General features: G+C 43.1%; 1 protein-coding gene across 5 annotated transcripts in view; it reads left to right on the forward strand.

The window, feature by feature from the left end:
- The window catches only part of EPHA5 (EPH receptor A5), a 187,145-nt gene that overhangs the window by 125,221 nt on the left and 43,804 nt on the right, over positions 1-18,120 (forward strand). For 3 of the 5 annotated variants that reach the window (XM_086611754.1, XM_086611756.1, XM_086611752.1), the window contains exons 5-7: positions 9,172-9,296; positions 12,076-12,235; positions 16,170-16,275. In XM_086611754.1, the coding sequence (XP_086467880.1) occupies positions 9,172-9,296; positions 12,076-12,235; positions 16,170-16,275 (391 nt within the window). The remainder of the gene's footprint in view (positions 1-9,171; positions 9,297-12,075; positions 12,236-16,169; positions 16,276-18,120) is intronic. The other 2 variants (XM_086611755.1, XM_086611757.1) reach the window with 1 other exon arrangement.

The raw sequence follows: 18,120 nt of genomic DNA on the forward strand, positions 1-18,120 counted from the left end.
AGGGACTAAGTACCCTAGGAAATCCGAAACCAGCTACCACGGGAATTAAGGACTTTGCCCATTCTTCCCTCTGACCCGCTGTACCTCTTCAGTAGCTGTTCTTCAAGTGGAAACACAAGGAATTTATTTGGCCACCTCTGATTTCACTGGAGTGTTTAGTAATTTGGCTTTAATATTAGAACTCATCAGCAAGACTGATTGGTGTATCATACAGAGTGGCAGGCTTGGCAGAGAAGGAAATTTCCCATGCAGTTTAAAAAGGGTCTGTGAATTTACTGGGTTTAGAGTTTCACGGCAGCTGGAAGAAAGATTCAGCAAGTCTGGTATGAAGAAAGGAGCCAATCTAGAAATTAAGAAGGGGAGTTATTGTAGGGAGCAGGAACATGAACGTTTTATGCATTTTATTCAGTAACTATGGTTTTGTTTTGGTTTTAATGGCTCGTGGTTTTTAAAAGGAAGCTTTTGCTTAAATCCAAATAAGATATTAGGTTACTAATGATAGGAGAGGTACTGGTAAGTGTGCTGGAAGCTAACCTGATAAATGTACTCAGTAATGAGAATTCTACTGCAAAATGTTGAGCCCTGTGGCTATGATCCAGCAAAGTGCTGAGGGCAGTGGTGGTACTCAGGCGCTTAAAGTTGAGCGTTTTCCCAAAGCGCTTTGATGGATCAGAGCTGGAGTCCTTATCACCTTGCTAGGAGTGAATTTATAATAAGAGTCTTGTGAGTCAATAGTATTTATTCTTAGGCTTCACAGCTAAACCACTAATGGAGCATAGGGAAATTACAGCTCTTCTGCGGCGTGAAGGAATCTGGCTCTGGTCTTAACCACAAACTGTTCCCTAGCTTTGAGAAAAACTTAATATCTTGATTTCCAGAGGCCCTAGAGAAAAAAAAAAAAAAAAAAAAAAAAAAAGCAGGTATTGCAATTCCCTGTGGATCTGCGCCCTATAGAAAGATATCCTTCTTGCCTCCCTGCTCCGGCAGCCCTTCGTCTCAGGTGTGCCCTGGCCCCGGTGCAAGCACCTGCTAGGGACAGCAGGGAGCCCTTTTCCCTGAGCCCAGGCAAACTGTGATCCCTAATGACTGCTCCCTTGGCGGGATTGGGATAAATTACAGCCCAACGGGAACTGTGCAGAACTCAGGCCTGATGCTGCTCTAAGTACAAACGAACATATGCTAGGGCTGGCAATTGGAAAGAAGTTTCCCAAACAGTGAATTATGGCCATGGCCAGTCTTGCCAGGCCAATTTTTTAAATTTTTTCTTTTTTAAACAGTCTGTAGCTTTATGAAGGGGATTTTACGCCACGGTGCCCATGACTCTGGCTTTGGAGTCCCTGCAAAACACAGATGAGTGTTTGCAAGCGTTCAGGTTTCAAGGTCAAAAAATTACCTTGATTGATGTTACAGAGCATGGTGCCCTTTGCAGCCTTCATTATATAGACATGCCTTAAAATTTTCCTACGCCGATGTTCCTGATGAGGCGCTCAGTGTGTTTGTTGAGTGAACAAGCTGGAGGTAATGCTTCCCTCCCCTCGAGATGAGGGTGCTCTATATTCTATGGTTGTCTAGAGTTGTCTTCTTTAAAATCACAAAAGAAATGAAAATCATAGAATCATAGAATGGTTTGGGTTGGAAGGGACCTCAAAGATCATCTAGTTCCAACCCCCCTGCCATGGGCAGGGACACCCTCCACTACACCAGGTTGCCCAAAGCCTCATCCAACCTGGCCCTGAACACTTCCAGAGATGGGGCATCTACAGCTTCTCTGGGAAGTCTGTTCCACTGCCTCACCACCCTCACAGTAAAGAATTTCTTCCTTAGATCTAATCTAAATCTCCCCTCTTTCAGTTTAAAGCCATTTTCCCCTGTCCTATCACTACATGCACTTGTCAAAAGTCCCTCTCCAGCTTTCCTGTAGCCCCTTTAGGTACTGGAAGGCTGCAATAAGATCACCCCGGAGCCTTCTCTTCTCCAGGCTGAACAGCCCCAACTCTCTCAGCCTGTCTCCATAGCAGAGGTGCTCCAGCCCTTGGATCATCTTCGTGGCCTCCTCTGGCCCCGCTCCATCAGCTCCATGTCCTTCTTGTGTTGGGGACTCCAGAGCTGAACGCAGTATTCCAGGTGGGGTCTCACGAGAGCTGAGTAAAATAGCAGAGTATTGGAGGATTTCTCAACAACCGAAGTGCCAGGACATTTCTCATTTCTCTGTATTCTGGCAGTGGGCATTTCCGATGGTGATCGTACTAGTTAACTCACACTATCTGGACATAAACTACCACTTAATGCCATTAGTCTCATTTACAAATTTTAAGATTGCTGGGGGGGTGGTTCCTATCACCTGCAATTTTCCCTTATAATATCTGGTCATGTTTTCCTAAAGTGCCATGCTTGCAAGTCATGTGAAATATGACTTGCAGCTTTCACTCTTTTTTTTAAAAAGAGTGCACATCTTGCGTCTGGGATTGCCCAGAGCCGAAAGCATGCCTGTACAACTCCGTAAACAGAAGGCAAATGACAAGAATCCAGTTTATTTTTTGAAATTTAGGAGACTTGCCCAAGATTGTGCAGTGTTTGGAGATGGTGGTGATATATGATAGTTTCCATTAAATATTCCATCTCTTTTGTATATGGGACAGTACGCACATGAGGGATGACAAAGTATACTCTTGCCCCAAAGGCTCTATAGTTTAGTTCCCAGGTCCTGGGATGTCTTTAGGCTCTGCTAGTAATCCTGTTGCAATTGCAAGGTGTGATGGCTGTGTCACGACGTAGCTTCGTTACGCTAAACTTTCTAGAAATTATTTCCTTTTTTTTTTTTTTTGGTGAAAGCAGTGATTTTTGGAAACATTCGTGTAGTCAGCAGCAGGGCATACAGAAAGGAGTGCTGGAGGTGAGACATCACTACGCCTGCCTGGGTTGCCTCCACAAAGGTAGTCTCTTCAGTGAGTCTTGGCAATGTTTTACTAAGGCAAAATATTTTGTGAATGGCAAAGCTTGCGTTGACTGCATCCACTGTCCTTCAAGGAGTAAGTGTTGAGCCTTGCTTTCTTACAATTAACACTGTGTTGTGATTAAGAGGAAAAGACTGAATCCAAAAGCTTTAAAACTATGCATTTTATTGTTTTCATAACTTCTGCATCAATAATCAGGAATCGGTCTTATTAACAAAGTATATTTTCTGGATCCGTTTTTATAGCACAAGTTAACGTGGTGAGGATTCGAGTGGTGATTTTGTACATGCAGAAATACTGCTCTCGTGCTATTTTCTTTTAATACTGTTTCGCAGGAGTAGCTAAATGTCATGGAGTGTTCAGCAAAAGATTTGTGGCAAGAAGCAGTAAGTCCTTACGGGTAAATCAGTTGATGTCACCTAGTCGCTGTTAAACAGAAGATACGTGGTTTCCCTTGGTTTTTCTCTTTGTTGTTTCTCTCCTTGCACCCTCCTCCGGGAGATGCTCAGGGAAAAGGTGGCCTTAAATTAGAGGAATTTAGCATGCACCCCGCCCTCGTTCTCCCAGTTGGGGTAGTGCAGTGGAGTTACAGCAAGAGCAAGGTGTTGGGGCACAGTAAATCTTGAAGCCTTAGACCACACTGGTGCACTGCAGTCCCAGTCTCAACCAGGCATATCTCCTGAGCTGTTACACAGATCAGAAGTAAGAGATTAACCGTTATCCCTGTGCTAATGCAAATTGCATGCAGATTACTTCCGTTATCTCTCTAATGTGAGTTTGAATTGAAGGTTTTTTTTCCGTTTTGTATCTTCCAACCATGAGCACTTCTCTGTACAAGGGCTGCTGCTAATTAAAAGCATCGGGTTAGTAGTGTCCACAAAACCATAGCATCCATTCTGCTCTCTTTGCCTTTAGCAAAGGTACTTTTCCGGTATCTTAGGTCCAAGGATAAGAGTCTAGGGAGAAATTATTTGAGGAAAGCTTTGTCAAAGAAAGAATAGGCTCTTCAAGAGAATTAGGCAGCGATTTGGGTTGCACAAACCCAACCCTGTGTCCAGCTAGGAGGGAGCACCTTGGCTCTGTGACCAGCTTGGGCTTCAAGTCATGTCCTGCTGATGAGCTCGAGGAGCTGCGTTAAAACTTTTAGGGTCTGGGGTGGGAACCACCAGGAAGATTGTTCCTTTTCATATGAGATAAATCTGGTTGCTTGGGTTAGCCATGGACTCATGTTACAAAAATGGGGGCCCTGAAGTCACCAAAGGCCTGAGGGAAAAAAAAAAAAAAAAATCAATAATAGCACTAATTAGAAACTGAGTGAAAAATTGCAGTGTACCAGGCTTTCGAAGCGGAACCAGAATTACTTGTCTCTGATACAGGTTTCATTTTCTTCAATTAAACCTGGCTTTATAGGTGCATTAATGATAGCATAACTATTTGGTTATATGATGACAGGTAAAAGTATTGATTTAATCACAAGCATGAATTTGACTTTTGAATCTTGTGGCATGAATTCAGACTGCGAAAGAAACGTGGTATCACATGGAGGGAGGAACCCTAAGGTGTATCACGCAGTCTGAAGTGTTAGATCTCAAACACCGGCACATATAGGAATGTAATCATGATAAAAGAAGTTGCAAACGCATGGAAAACACATGAAAATCCGTAGCGTAGATGTCTATAAAAGGTGATGTTTATATCTACAGTTATCTTATGTCATAGATGTCTGTAACAGCAGCCAGGACAGAGATGGTAGCAGCAGTATCTTCCTCTTTGATGCCTTAATTGTCTTTGAAAAGGGAACTGAAGCCCAGATACCTGGAGAACCAAAGGAAGGAGAGGCACCAGCCCCTTTGCCTGTGTAAATCAACATCTCTTCCTCGGCTTCTCTGGGTTGGTCTAAGTGAGGACCAGTCCTGGCAGAAGCATAGAGTCATAGAATGGTTCAGGTTGGAAGGGACCTCAAAGATCATCTAGTTCCAACCCCCCTGCCATGGGCAGGGACACTCTCCACTACACCAGGTTGCCCAAAGCCTCATCCAACCTGGCCTTGAACACTTCCAGGGATGGGGCAGCCATAACTTCTTCAATCCAGAAGTTAAAGCTGGATGGAACGTCCTGGACTGGTGGCTTAGTTTGTGCACCGAGGGTGAAGGGAACTAGTATTTTTTATTTTTTTTAATAAGAAGTGGAAAACTTCACTGGCTGACAGGCTAAGGGTGAGATGGGGACCCATTAGCTGTTATTTCTGCCAGAGTGTAAAATACCAACACAAAAGTAATTGGGCTGGAGAGAACATTAGATAGACCATAAGATGTAGAAACTGGATTATTTGTTTTATCTTGGTGCAGTGGTCTTTCACCTGATAACATTAGTTTCTCTTAAAATATAATTAACATTTTATTCCACTAAGCATCATTGTATGTTAGACGCTAGTGGGACACAGCACAGTATGTTGTAAATACTGGGTTGGGTGCCTAGATGGCTAATTCAGGGCTAATGTCATTATCAAAGGTTGCAGAGGAAGAATGTCCTAAAAGGTCTATTCCTTATGAAATCATGTCCTGTACTTATTCAGATGTGACTAATGATGCATCTTCTGCAGAAACTTTAATTTATTTATGTGATATGTCCCCTTATTCTTCTTAAGAAATGTTAGAAATAGAACAACAACAAAAAAGAGGTAGAATTATTTTTCTGTGCTTTTATTTGCTTCCTCATTAATTTTGGTCGCAGGAAAGCAAAAATGTACATTAGCAATTTCACACCTTGTTACATCTTCTGTTTGCTTTCATCACACGCATGGCTGTTTTCATGAATGGCAAACATAAACATAAATGATGTAATATCCCTCTTCGATTTTGAGTGTCTTGCTGAGAAATTAATGCACGTGTGCTGATTACTTGTAAAGCAACATGTGAACAATTCACGATGTACATCCACCCTTGGTGGTGTCAAGGCAGGGATTTGAACATGACTTTTGCCTGCTCACATAAGCAGCATGGCAGATTACAGCTTTTACATGTCTTGACTCTTCTGTGAATTCATTTTTTTACATGTTGTACACCAAATGGAAGTACTCCGTGGCTTGGCTTCTTTCTGTTAAGAGGATGCTGCCCTTGCAGAAGCAGTGACCTTTGAAAAGCAAGTCTCAAGTAATCCTTTTGTTTTCCTGAGATCATGTAGCGCAGTATCCAGTTGCAGGCTTTTAAGATGGAATGATTGCAGACTTTGTCCGCTTGCCTGGATTGGATTACATTTTGTTTGACAAAGACAACTCTAAAATACTGATACCTTCCTTCCTTCGGTTCAGAGCGTCGTAATCTCCGTGTGTTGAGGAGGCAGAGTAGTTGCCGTATCATCCCAGCACCGCTGGGATTTATTGAATTTACTTAATTGGCCTTTATCTCATGGTTACACTTTAGCGCTTCTTTTGAAGGAGATTCAAAAACGATACAGATACTCCTTTTCTAATTTACTTTGAGAGTTGGGTTACTCATTTTCTTATCTTCCCTCCTTTTCCCAGTAGAGCAGAGCATTCTGCAGAGCCACGACTGAACCGGTTAGAGACTTGCATGGCAAGACATTTACGTCCATGAAGCTGTTAAATAGCTAAGATTTTTACACACTACTTTTAAAAAGGATGCTTTATTTTAGGCGAGTAGGGAGTTTGACAGGCACTTCTGCGTAGCTGGTGGTGCATTTTGTGTTGTCCTGTGCTGATGCATGTGAAGAAGAAACTTCCCTGAACCTCCCAAGGAAAGATTTTGCAGCAGAGTTCAGGAGCACTTGCATCATTCTCTTGTTTATAAAGCACTTGTGAGCCTTTGTCCTATACACACTTCAGAAAACCTCAGTAAAGTGGATGAAAATCCCATTATTTGGTCAGGCGATCTTGACACCGGGAATTGCACGGTTTTCGCCTTCCTGAGAGGCGTTCGATACCGGGGAGGGCTGAGGTCTCCCCTCGCTGCACTTCTCAAGCTTGCTTTTGCTAATAGGAGTTTAAAAAGGTTTAATGCTCAGCTCTGACTTTCTTCCTCCTGCCAGACCTCTGCTGCCAGCTCTGCAAGCCTGGAATAGGTGTTGCAGGGATTTAAAGGTGTTGGAGAACAGTCCCAGAAGGGGATCAGTCCCTTTTTCTGAGTACCTTGGTGTCTCCATCCTCTATATGTAGCATCTGAGTGGCTCGTGATAAGAAGTGATTGGTATGGTCTAGGGTTGTAGAATCGCCTGTTGTTTGGTGCCACCACCCCACAGCGAGACTTGTTTTCTGAGATCTCTGAAAACCACGTAGCTCCCTTTGTATGAAAAGGGAAGTTCATCCTATTTTGGCAGAGTTCATTACTCGCTCTGTCTTCTCTGGCCATACAGGCATGCGCAGACCATATATCTCACACGCACAGCTCAACTTGCCGTGCACATACATGCTCAACACGTATTTAGGCACCTGGATTAATTAAGGGAAAGTCTTCTACCAGATTAGCAGTTTGAGTCTAGGTTGTTCTTCTCCTTCACATAGCCTAAAAAATTGTGGAGGACATCAGCCGAGGGTAAGGTGACTTTTGCAGATGAAAAATTGTTGGTGTTCACCGTGCGGTGCCTACATAAATAACATGATCATCATTCAAATCAAGGTGGTTTTTACTTGCTCAGTGGAGCAGTTGTGAGCACGGTGGTGGATGCACAGCTAAAAAGCGAGCGTTGTCTGCAGCTTGATGCCAGCTCCCCAGCAGAAAACAATATGGGAATGGCCAACACCTTTCAGGATCCTCCAAGAGCCAAGTGGGGGAGAGATTAGTAAACAGGAGTGAGAAAAACTGGGGCTGAAAAGATGCTGAGAAGTGGGAGCTTGCTTTAAAAGAGAAGGCTCCCTGCTAGCCTTCAGTCCAGGGGTAATTGTCTGGAGCTCTTCCCTTATTCTTTTCGACTAAAGATCAGACCTGGCAAAATTTTTTTTTACTTAATGGGTTGGGTTTTTTTAGTGTCACATAATTAGCTAGTCCTGCATATAGAAAAAGAAGAAATATATCTTCCGAATGTCATTTTTGGGAGATAAAATGTGGTCATTTGCTACTACTCTCCACACTCAGCTCCCTGTAGGGCCACAAAGGTCTTTGCCCTGGATCTCTCCAGCCCCTCTGTGATCCTTGTGGAGACCTGACCTGTCTGGAGGGTAAGTCGATAGCCCTTGGCCAGGCATGGACTGGTTTTTCCTCTGGGGAAGATGCTCTTGCACCTGTAAATTAGAGACTATGGATTCCTCCTGTTCCCTTTTCTTTTCACTCAGTGTTGTCTCCTAATCTCTGGCACAAAATACCTGGGGTGTTAGGATTGCGTTTGCCCATAGCAACTCTTGCTAGGGAGCTGGCAGGGATGGTAACAACCACAACTTGAAAAGCCTCTGCAGATACTGGACTGAAAACAAAGGATCCAGCCTGTTTCTGATGCACATGTGTGCTGCAAAGGGCAGATAACCTTTCAGGGCTGCATCTTAATATAATAAGCAGAGCTGGTATATCTGCTTTCATGCTGTGACTTCCCCAAGCACACCACAAACTTCCGAACCGTGATTGCCATTAAAATCTTTCCAGTTGCCATTTGCAAGGAATTAGCATCACTATGTGAGCTGTAACACCCAGCGATATTTATTGAGAGCAATGGGATTGTAAAGGTTGCAGTGGCCTTGCTCCCCGTTCCTGCTTCTGGAAGGAGGGGGCTGAAAGGTGCCGAGGCTTTAACTGCTGCACAAGACACAAAATAAAGTCAAGGAGGCCATGTAATCGAAGATTCTTCTTCGATTCACAAGATCTTCTGAATAATACATCTCTTCAAAGCAGCTGAAAGAAAGAAATATGTAATCATTATGTAATTCTGATAATGTAGCCCTCTGACACGCGTGAAAAGGCAAGGTGTGGGGTTGACGTGTTTGAAAAGTGCTTGAAAAGACAAGGTCGATGTTTAAGCTGCTGATAGTACTTCCTGTTGTTGCTTTGCTCGGGTGGGTGATGCTGGTCAGATCCTCAGCTACTGACAATCTATGTGAGTCCAGTTGTTAAAAACGGGCAAATACCACCGCGGTGAAAACGGACCCCGCGGATCTGCAGTAGCTCAGGATCACCTGGCGTTTGAGGATGCGCTGACGAGCTTGACTTTGGCAGGGGCAGACCGTCTTACTAACCATGGTTTTTGTCTGTTCTGTTTTTCTCCTGTCTTGCAGCACCTTCTCCAGTCAGTAGTGTGAAAAAAGGGAAGGTAACTAAAAATAGCATCTCCCTTTCCTGGCAGGAGCCAGATCGACCCAACGGCATCATCCTGGAATACGAAATCAAATATTTTGAAAAGGTGTGACGGACTGATTGCTGAGCATCCCAAGTACCTTCTCTTTACTGTGCTCTTCTTTTAGTTGTGATTGTTTGAGTCATGGAAGGGGATGGAGCGATTTTATGCATAGATCAATGTCAGATTGATTTTGCAGTAAATGATTAGGAAGACTTGAAATGAGGGTGTTGTTTTCCATTAGTGTGCCACTTCTCTTGAACAAATACATTAAATCTGCGTGTCAGATTCCTCTCCAGCCTTATCACATTAAGATAGAGCCTGCTCATTTGTTAAAAATAGGAGGGGTTGGGGATCGAGCGTCTATCTCTTCCCGGAAACATCAGACTATCCTTTGGTATTTCAATTCCTCACTTGATTTCGCATCCACGATGTAAGGAGAGGGAAAGGGTTTTGCGGAGAGATTGTATCTGCTCTGACGTGATGAAGGACATCCTGGCTTAAAAGCTTGCCTGGCTTTTCCAGCTCTTGTTCTCGGTCTATTGGAAGACACTCTTCCCACAAAACTTGCCTCTCCTAGTCTTCATTTCAAATGGCGACTTATTCTCTTCCTGCAAAATTAATGCAGTTTAAACGAAAACGGAAACAAATGCACTTTGTCTAAATAGCATCTTTTGAGCGATGCAGCCTTAGATCTTTGGAGATCTTAGATTTCCAAAAATCGAGTTTGCAAGAGTTGAGTGAATAGCAGTTTCTTGCCTTAGCTGGAATTGTAAGGTGTTATTTTTTCTTCTGAAACAGCCAGGCTTTCTACATGAAAACATGAGGAAAATATTGAAATTGAGTCACAATTCACTTTTTTGGGGGGGTCAAATTTCTATTTTATGGAAGATTTCAAGACAATTACCTGTCTGTAACCCAGGTGAAACCACTCAACGTGGACCAGGTCTTGTTACTTACTTCTCTTCTTTCTCTGACCATGGGAGGGACCAGCTTAAGTAGCCCATGCAAACAGGGGAAAGAATTTCAGAAATCTTCTGCATCAGTATAAAACATTATTTTTGCAGATGAGGGAGCTTGGGCAAGGGCACAAGGTGCGTGAGTGGCTTAAGTAGGGCTGAGATTATCAAAAAGATTAAAGCACAAAGCAAGAATCAGGATATGCTATTGTTGGAAATAATCCATTACCGATTCTTTTATTAATTGGTTTCAACAACCGTTGTGGCACATTGAATTCTTACCATGGAGTGGCCTGGGATGATTAGCCTCTAGAAACCTTGATAATGAACAAATAATTAGAGCAAGAAAATCCATATATTTGTTCATTTTACTTAGTTCGTTTTCCATTAAAACATTGTATTTGTGGTCCAGAACTAGTCTCAAATCGCTTCAGTAAATCGTTCTCCAAGTGCAAGTCCTTCACGGGGAGGTAGCTACAGCCAGACGGAGTTGATGCTGTCTTGATTTATTTCTTTCAGGCCGATAGCGAAGCTTAGTGTTTTCCATAGGAAAGCTCGAGTGTTTAAATGTTTGCAGAAGCCAACAGTGTATTGAAAACCTAATTGGGCTGACATACAAGCAAAGATGTGACCTAATAGTCACTCACTGGTTTTTAACCAGTCATTGAGTTAGATTTGGGTTGTCGTCCTTAATCCTTCTTGTTTGGTACTGCTGTCATTTGTAGTCTCTCGGTTTTCAGCCCTGTATAAGGATAAATTTGCAGCATTCATTTCCCAGGGATGAGAATGATCTATATGAAATGTTTTGGAAAATTGAGGTTTGTCAAATTACATTCCTTTAAGAGCAATCACTCCTTAACAAGAGAAAAAAAAAAAAGGCATATATATATATATCTATTTACACATACACATTTCTCCAAAACAGTCTTGTGTAGCTACAGGCTTCAATGAGAAAATCTGTAATCCTTCATTTGGAGATTCCCAGGGCCTTATCCAGGCATATTACTGCCTATGGAAAGTTGCTCATTAAATTAAAAAGAAAAAGGAAAATCAGTTCAGATCCTAAGAGCTATGCAGAAATCTTGGTAGGGAGTTACTAAGACCTCCTGTCTACTTCATAGTAATTTGGATCTGAGAGGATATGGTGAATAAAAAGCGGTTTCTAAGTGTGTAGACCTTAATTTATGAGCTCTTGTCTAGATTATGTGTTACAGTAAATAATTCTAAGAGTAATTACCAAGCATTTGAGTGAAATTTTAATCAAAGAACTGGAACTCTTTCGCATTAGAAACTGATGTAAATGAAGATTTATTTCAGCAGATTTTCTTCAAGTTCATTGCTTCAGAAGAACAATGCAAAATTAGATATTTTCCTGGAGTTTTGGTTTATTATTCCCTTCCCAAGGTCTAATGCGTGGTTCTGGAAATACCAGCGTGAAGTTGTACAATGTATAATATCTTATTCTCTTTTAGGCCTGATTACATTACTGGGAAGTCATTTTGGTATAAATTAAAATCCCTTTCTAAGGCGATGGGACTTTTTTCCTCTTCCTCGTGCCTTGGGATTGATCTTTGTAGGATGAACCTTTCCTTCGCCCCAGGCCATATACATGCTGAGCAATAGAAAGCTACTCCTTCTGCAGATGCTGGTGTGGTCCCCATATTGTCATTTATGGGTGGAAAATCAGATCTCACATTTTGTACTGCAGAATAGGCCTTCGGGGTTGGGGAGGGGGGGCGTGTTGAGGAAGAGATTCTCAAAAATGCATTTTTCAGTTATCCTTTGTAACATTGCTGTGGGGGTTGTTAAGATGTCTGTCTTCTCTGAGAGCCACTATTTGTGTGTTTGAACTTTGTGTTTTTTTGCGGGGGGGGGATGGGGAAAAGGACCAGGAGACGAGCTACACCATCATCAAATCCAAAGAGACGACGATTACGGCAGATGGCTTGAAACCAGGCTCGGTGTACGTCTTCCAGATCCGAGCCCGGACAGCTGCTGGCTACGGTGGCTTCAGCCGAAGATTTGAGTTTGAAACCAGCCCAGTGTGTAAGTCCTTTTAATTACTGTCAGCCCATGTCTCTAGAAGAGTTACCAGAAACGAGTCAGAGGATTGATACCTTTGCAGAGAGCTCTTCCTTGCCCTGGCCTCAACCCTTGGCTTTGGAAACATCAAGCACATCGTGACCCTGCACTAGACAGGCTAACACATCTGTCCTTGCTTCTTCGACTCACGTGGTGGTGTGGGAGGTGAAGTCAGGAGGTCCTGAGGTTCCAGAAATTCATAGCATTCCCTGCCTAGAAAAATCCTGTGTTTATGAGAGCAAGAAAGGACAAGGGCTCTCTCCTCTCAAGAGGGACAGAGGGAGTGAGACCTGCTCCTCCACACCTCTTAATGGCTGTCTGCAGAGGTTGCTGAGCTCTCTTAAATACCTGCATTTGGGGAAAAAATCCTGAAATGGTGCCTCTCTGCAAGGGGAAGAATTTAACCAGCGTAAGCATCTTTTGGTGTAAGTTCCTGTCAAGTTGAAAGATGGTTTCTGTTGGCTGCCAATGCCACAGCCTCAAGGAAAGGAATTTGACTTGTGATCAGAAATGGGAAAAATGCGCACTGCAGGCGCAGGAGTTTTGTTTGGCCTGTTGCAAATTTGTGGGGTTTGAAAATTATTTTTTTTTTAATGAATCTCATCAGCCAGGTCTGGATTCTGGAGCAGATTCTACGGGAGGGTGAACTCCCGAAGCATGCAGAGGCTCAGTTGCTCTTTCCCCTGTGTTCAGGCACAGCTGTGGGGCAATTCCTTTCCTCCAAAGTACCAAATTTTTGCAGAGGTGTTGAAGATAATTTTCTCCCTCAGAAAATATGTCCTATTTCAGTTTGTGCAACTGTTATTTATTATTTTTTTTTTGTACATGGTGGAACGTACAAAAATTTTGTGGTGGAAATATTCTGTTCGTTCTTGTGGGAAAGAGCCTATTTTCTGTATGTTTTCCTTGGAAATTTAAATTCATCAATACTTTGATTGCTGTTGCTCCAGTTCATTTAAAATTCATCATCTTTGAGAAGAAGATGCCAAGCCATCTTTTCAAGGCATGCTACCTTTGAAGCCGTAATAGATTTTAAAGGAATCATTACACATGTGCAGATGTAGCTGTGGAGCCAGTGATTGAACTAATACAGTGCAAATTGCATCACGATGCAAACATTAACTCAATAAGAATGGTCTATTTATTGTATTTCTTACTGTATTAACCATTATACTAACCTATAAGTAGCAACAAAACCACGTTATGCCAAAAATTATTCTGTATTATACTAAGGAAATTTTGCTTGCAGTTGGAAAGTTTCTAGTTTAGAGTCCTTTGAGTAATAGTGTTGCAGACTATTAATAAATAATACGTGAAATAGATGCATATTTGATCCAGTGTCATTGGTACCTACGATCCTGGTCCAAAAATAATGGCACTTGCCTAAAGCCCATCGTGTGAGCATCTGTGGTAATCAGGATTTTTTGAGCACATCATGTGGTAATACCTTTAAACGCCTTGAGTCATTTATTCACACCTGCACCCTAGTCTTCTCAGCCTTTTAAAGGCAGAGGAGTAGGTACTTCTCTGATACGAAGAGGCTGCTGGTGTAGCTGGAGGAATACCTCCTGCATGGTCCTCTTTTTGGGAGCTGGGAAATGTTCCTCTGTTGAACTTGAGCTTTGGCTGGAGCAGGACTCAACCACATGTTCAAAGGCTTGGAAGAATTGAAATGCCATGTAAGCCTCATTTTAAAAAGCGATTTATTTTTTTTTTCCAAGGCCCTGTATAAAGTCAATATTAGTGCCAGAAGTGTGACCAGACTCCCACTGCTTTCCTGCACATCCCGGAGAATCTGAAAACAAGCACAGATTGAAGTCTCACTGCTACATCGGAGTTCAGCTCTGAACCTCTTGTTAGAGCTAAAGCAAATTATTTTGGTTCGAGCACAAATGAAAACCTTTCAGTGACTGTTGTGAGAATCAAAAACAGCCTCCAAAATTGTTTGGACTGAACAACAGGTTTTGTTTCCAGTTTGCAAGGTTTCTGTAAAGTTATTTTTAATGTGACGGAAACACGAAACAACAGCCTGAGAAATGCGATGAGGGGGAAGCCGTAACTTGTTTTGGATTTTTCTCTTTTTCCAAATTTTGGGGTTTTTTTCTTTTTACATACTGCTGCCTGCATGTGCAATTCTGCAAAGCACGACAGTGTAGAAGTTTTTTATTTGGGTGGAAGCTCTTGCTGGGTGTATCCACTTGCTGCTGTCCTCCTTTCCAAATGCCACTGAGCTCGTCTAGCCCTAATGAAACTAAGCTTGCCAAAAGCTGGTTTTTAGCTGGATTGGTGAGCTAATAATCCAGCTGGTCAACCAGGCAGGAGTGGGAACATGTCACTAAGTTGACGAGGGGTAATGCAGGTCCCTCTGACTTTAAATGGCAGCAAGGTCCCAGCTTGGCTTACAAATTCAGGTTTTTTAGTTGCCATAGATGACAGCAGGATTTGTCTCATTTCCCTGTTCCTTGAGCTATGCAAAAAACACCAGTCATAGCTTAATGTTCTCCTTTAAATGTTTTTCTTTCTAATTATTTTATCAAGGAAGCAATAAAGCATCATCTTCAGGAGCTTCCATAAATTCATTAGGCTAATAAAATCTCTGGATGATGGCGTGAGTTTGGAGCAGTTACTGTCCTAATATTTGATGTCTCGTGGCCAATCCTTCTGAAATCATTTACATTGCTGCAGCAGGTCTGCACCACTCACTGTTGAGCGCCGGAGAGCCCCCATCTGAATTGCTACTTGAAACCCACTGCAGATCGATGTTTAATGCCATACCATTTCGTCTTTCTTTTCTTTTAACAGTTAATATGGGACCATACTCAGTTATTTTATAGCCTTCGTAAAGTTAATCCTGTGCTAAAGACCCCTTTTTACTTCAATCATTTAGTTAAAGGCTTCTTCAGTGCCCAATTGATTCCTGCTGCTCCCCAGGGTGGGTGAAGCTACCCCTGGGCACAAGGGTAGGACCTATAATGAGGTTTTTCCCTCACACAGCAGCAGCACCTATGCCAGGGAGCTGGTTTTGTGGGGAGTAAGCCAGATTTGTACCCTGGAGTGGTTAAATATATACAGCTAAATCAGCTGGCAGCGGAGAGGGCAGGGTGAGGATGCTTGGGGAACCCCTGGGGAGAGATGAGATCCTTCCCCTGCAGTGCAAAACAGATCAACAAGATGCAAGTGGTGTTAGTGTTTCCATTTTAGAGTCTGCAGGAGCTTGGTCACCTGCTCTTACTTAACCTGTGACAAAACCCAGTTCTCAAACAGCTTTCCTGACCTTTCTGCTGGCATCTTTATCACCTGACTTTTGGCAGGGGAGGCTTCCCTTGGCCAATAGAAAGACCAACAAGTGTATGTGTCTTAGCAAATTCCTGTTTAACAGAAGGCAGATTCTGGCCATGTGATACAGATGCCACGAGGAGTTAGTTTTTAATTGTCTATAGCTTCTTGAAGCACAGGTAATGCTGTTTATCTTGGAGATCTTGTTTATGTGTCTTAACAATAACATTCCATAAATTCCAACAATAACGTTCTCTCCACGAATAGGAACCTGTGGAGTTTTCGTCTTTTATCTCTGATTTCTAATGCAGCTAACCCAGGAAAGCTCAAACCTGAGCTTGCAAACTCAAAGGCTGTGTTCTGCAACAGTTTGTTTTCCGAGCTCAGTGATGAGATGTGATTTCGTTGGGGTTTTGGCTTGGTTTTGCCTGTGTGTTTCTTTTCTTTCCACCCATTTCCTTTCCAAACTAGAAACAGACAGCAAAGGGGGAAAACCACAAACCGTAAAAGAAGAAACAAACTGTTAAAACTTGAAACCTCGCTGGCAGCCTCACTAGAAACACTCATGTGGGTCCTGACTGTCATTTTAACCTTAATCTCCATTTTCTGTTTCTCATCTCAGCAGTAGCTGCATCCAGCGACCAGAGCCAGATTCCTATAATTGTTGTGTCTGTAACAGTGGGAGTCATTCTGCTGGCTGTTGTTATCGGTTTCCTTCTCAGCGGAAGGTAAGAAAAGAAGCTGTGTATTTATACTTCTCCAACTTTTGTCATAACTTTCGCCTGACCGGCAGATTAGCGTGATTCAGGCGAAAGCAGCACGTGAATGATGCTGGCGAGCGGTGGAGCTGTAAAACAGCACCAGGGTGGGCTGATTGATCTGTTTGGACAGGCAGGAATGGCAAAAGGCTCGCTCACAGATGTAGTCACATCCCAATGATTTCCACGTCTGTGTAGACTGGCCCTGATTATTCGACTCGATTCTCACAGGAGTGTTTTCACATTCCTTGAAAAATAAGCAGAACATGTTATTACAGGTAAAATATCCTGAAGCCCATATGTTTGCACTCAGAGCTCACAATGGGCTTTGCTCACCGAGAAAACATGACTTAAGGAAGACATTTGCAAAGATAAAGAGAAGCAACCCAGCCAAATGGTCAAACGTCCCAAGTTTTGGTCAGGTCTGGATTTTCTTGAGTTGTAGAACACTGGAACAGGTTGCCCAGAGAGGTGGAGGATGCTCCATCCCTGGAGACGTTCAAGGCCCGGTTGGATGAGGCCCTGAGCAACCTGATCTAGTTGGAGATATCCCTGTTCCTTGCAGGGGGGTTGGACTAGATGACCTTTGAAGGTCCCTTCCAGCCCTAACCATTCTATGATTCTATGATTCTATGTGTAGGACACCAATGTGTTCCCCACGTGCCAGTAAATTATACAGATTGCTCCCCCTGTGGAGGGAGACACTCAGCTTCAAACCATCAAGCGATGACTTTGACTTCTCATGTGCTTAAACATAGGCAAGTGATGAAAGCCTGGGCTATACCATGTTTGACAACTCTAATGGAAGTTGGTGGAACTTGTTGGTGAACAAGGGAGCACAGTATTGGGAGACAATCTGACTTGTATCCGGATCAGTTTGTACTACGACACTTCAATTTGAGCAGCAGCCAGCACATAAGGCACTTTTTTCATATACTACATGTGTATTAGTACATTTTTTTTTAATGGCAGTAGTCAAACGATGCAACATCCTTCATGCAAAGCAATGTGAGGTGCATCTATTGATAAGGCTGAACTTGTTTTCAGTGCAGAGTAAATATTCAGACTTGTCAGCCCACTGTTGCTTTCATGATACAGGTCTGTCTTTAGCTCAGGTTTAGCAAGGTGGCTGTAAATTACAGGATATTTGAAGTGTTAAGAGTAGTTACAAGATACACGCAGAGGAACTGCGCTGATGCTGAACATATTGGCTGAGGGTCTTATTTCCCAGAGGAGGTAGGGTATCCGTCTGTGAATGCGGCGTGGTGAAATCCAGCCAGGCTGAGCAGCAATGTCCTCAGGCATAAGGCATCCATGGAAGGACACAGTTATTTCCTGTCTTAAAAGGTAAGTGTGCTGCCAGACTCGTCTCCACTCAAGGTCAGAGACTGACAGTCTCTTCCAGCTCAGCCGTTCGAGCTCCTGTCGTCTGGTTTGAGTGACTTGTTGGGCTTAAAAATGGGAAAGTGAATGTTCCTGTCTGCATGAGAAGCATGCAGTGGTGTGGGGGGCGGTGAATGGCTACAGGCCATTCACACCAGGGGCTACCAGAAAGCTGCAGCCAAAAAGACTTGGCTCTGAATGCTGTAAGCAGGAGTTCAAGTCTCTCTTTAAAAGCTGGAGGTTTTGAGCGAAATCCCTCCTCTAACGGAGCAGGGGGATGTGGACCCTGGTCTCCCCCAGCCTGGATGCGTGCTCGTGTTAATGCAAACAGGAGGATGCACACGTGGCTGTAGGGAAGCGATGGATATAGCCTGGCACCTCTGCAAGGAGGTGTCTCGGGGGGTGAATTGAGGGTGGAGGGACATATATCCC

This window comes from Tauraco erythrolophus, chromosome 5 (genome assembly GCF_009769465.1).
Source record: "Tauraco erythrolophus isolate bTauEry1 chromosome 5, bTauEry1.pri, whole genome shotgun sequence".
Lineage (NCBI taxonomy): Eukaryota > Metazoa > Chordata > Aves > Musophagiformes > Musophagidae > Tauraco > Tauraco erythrolophus.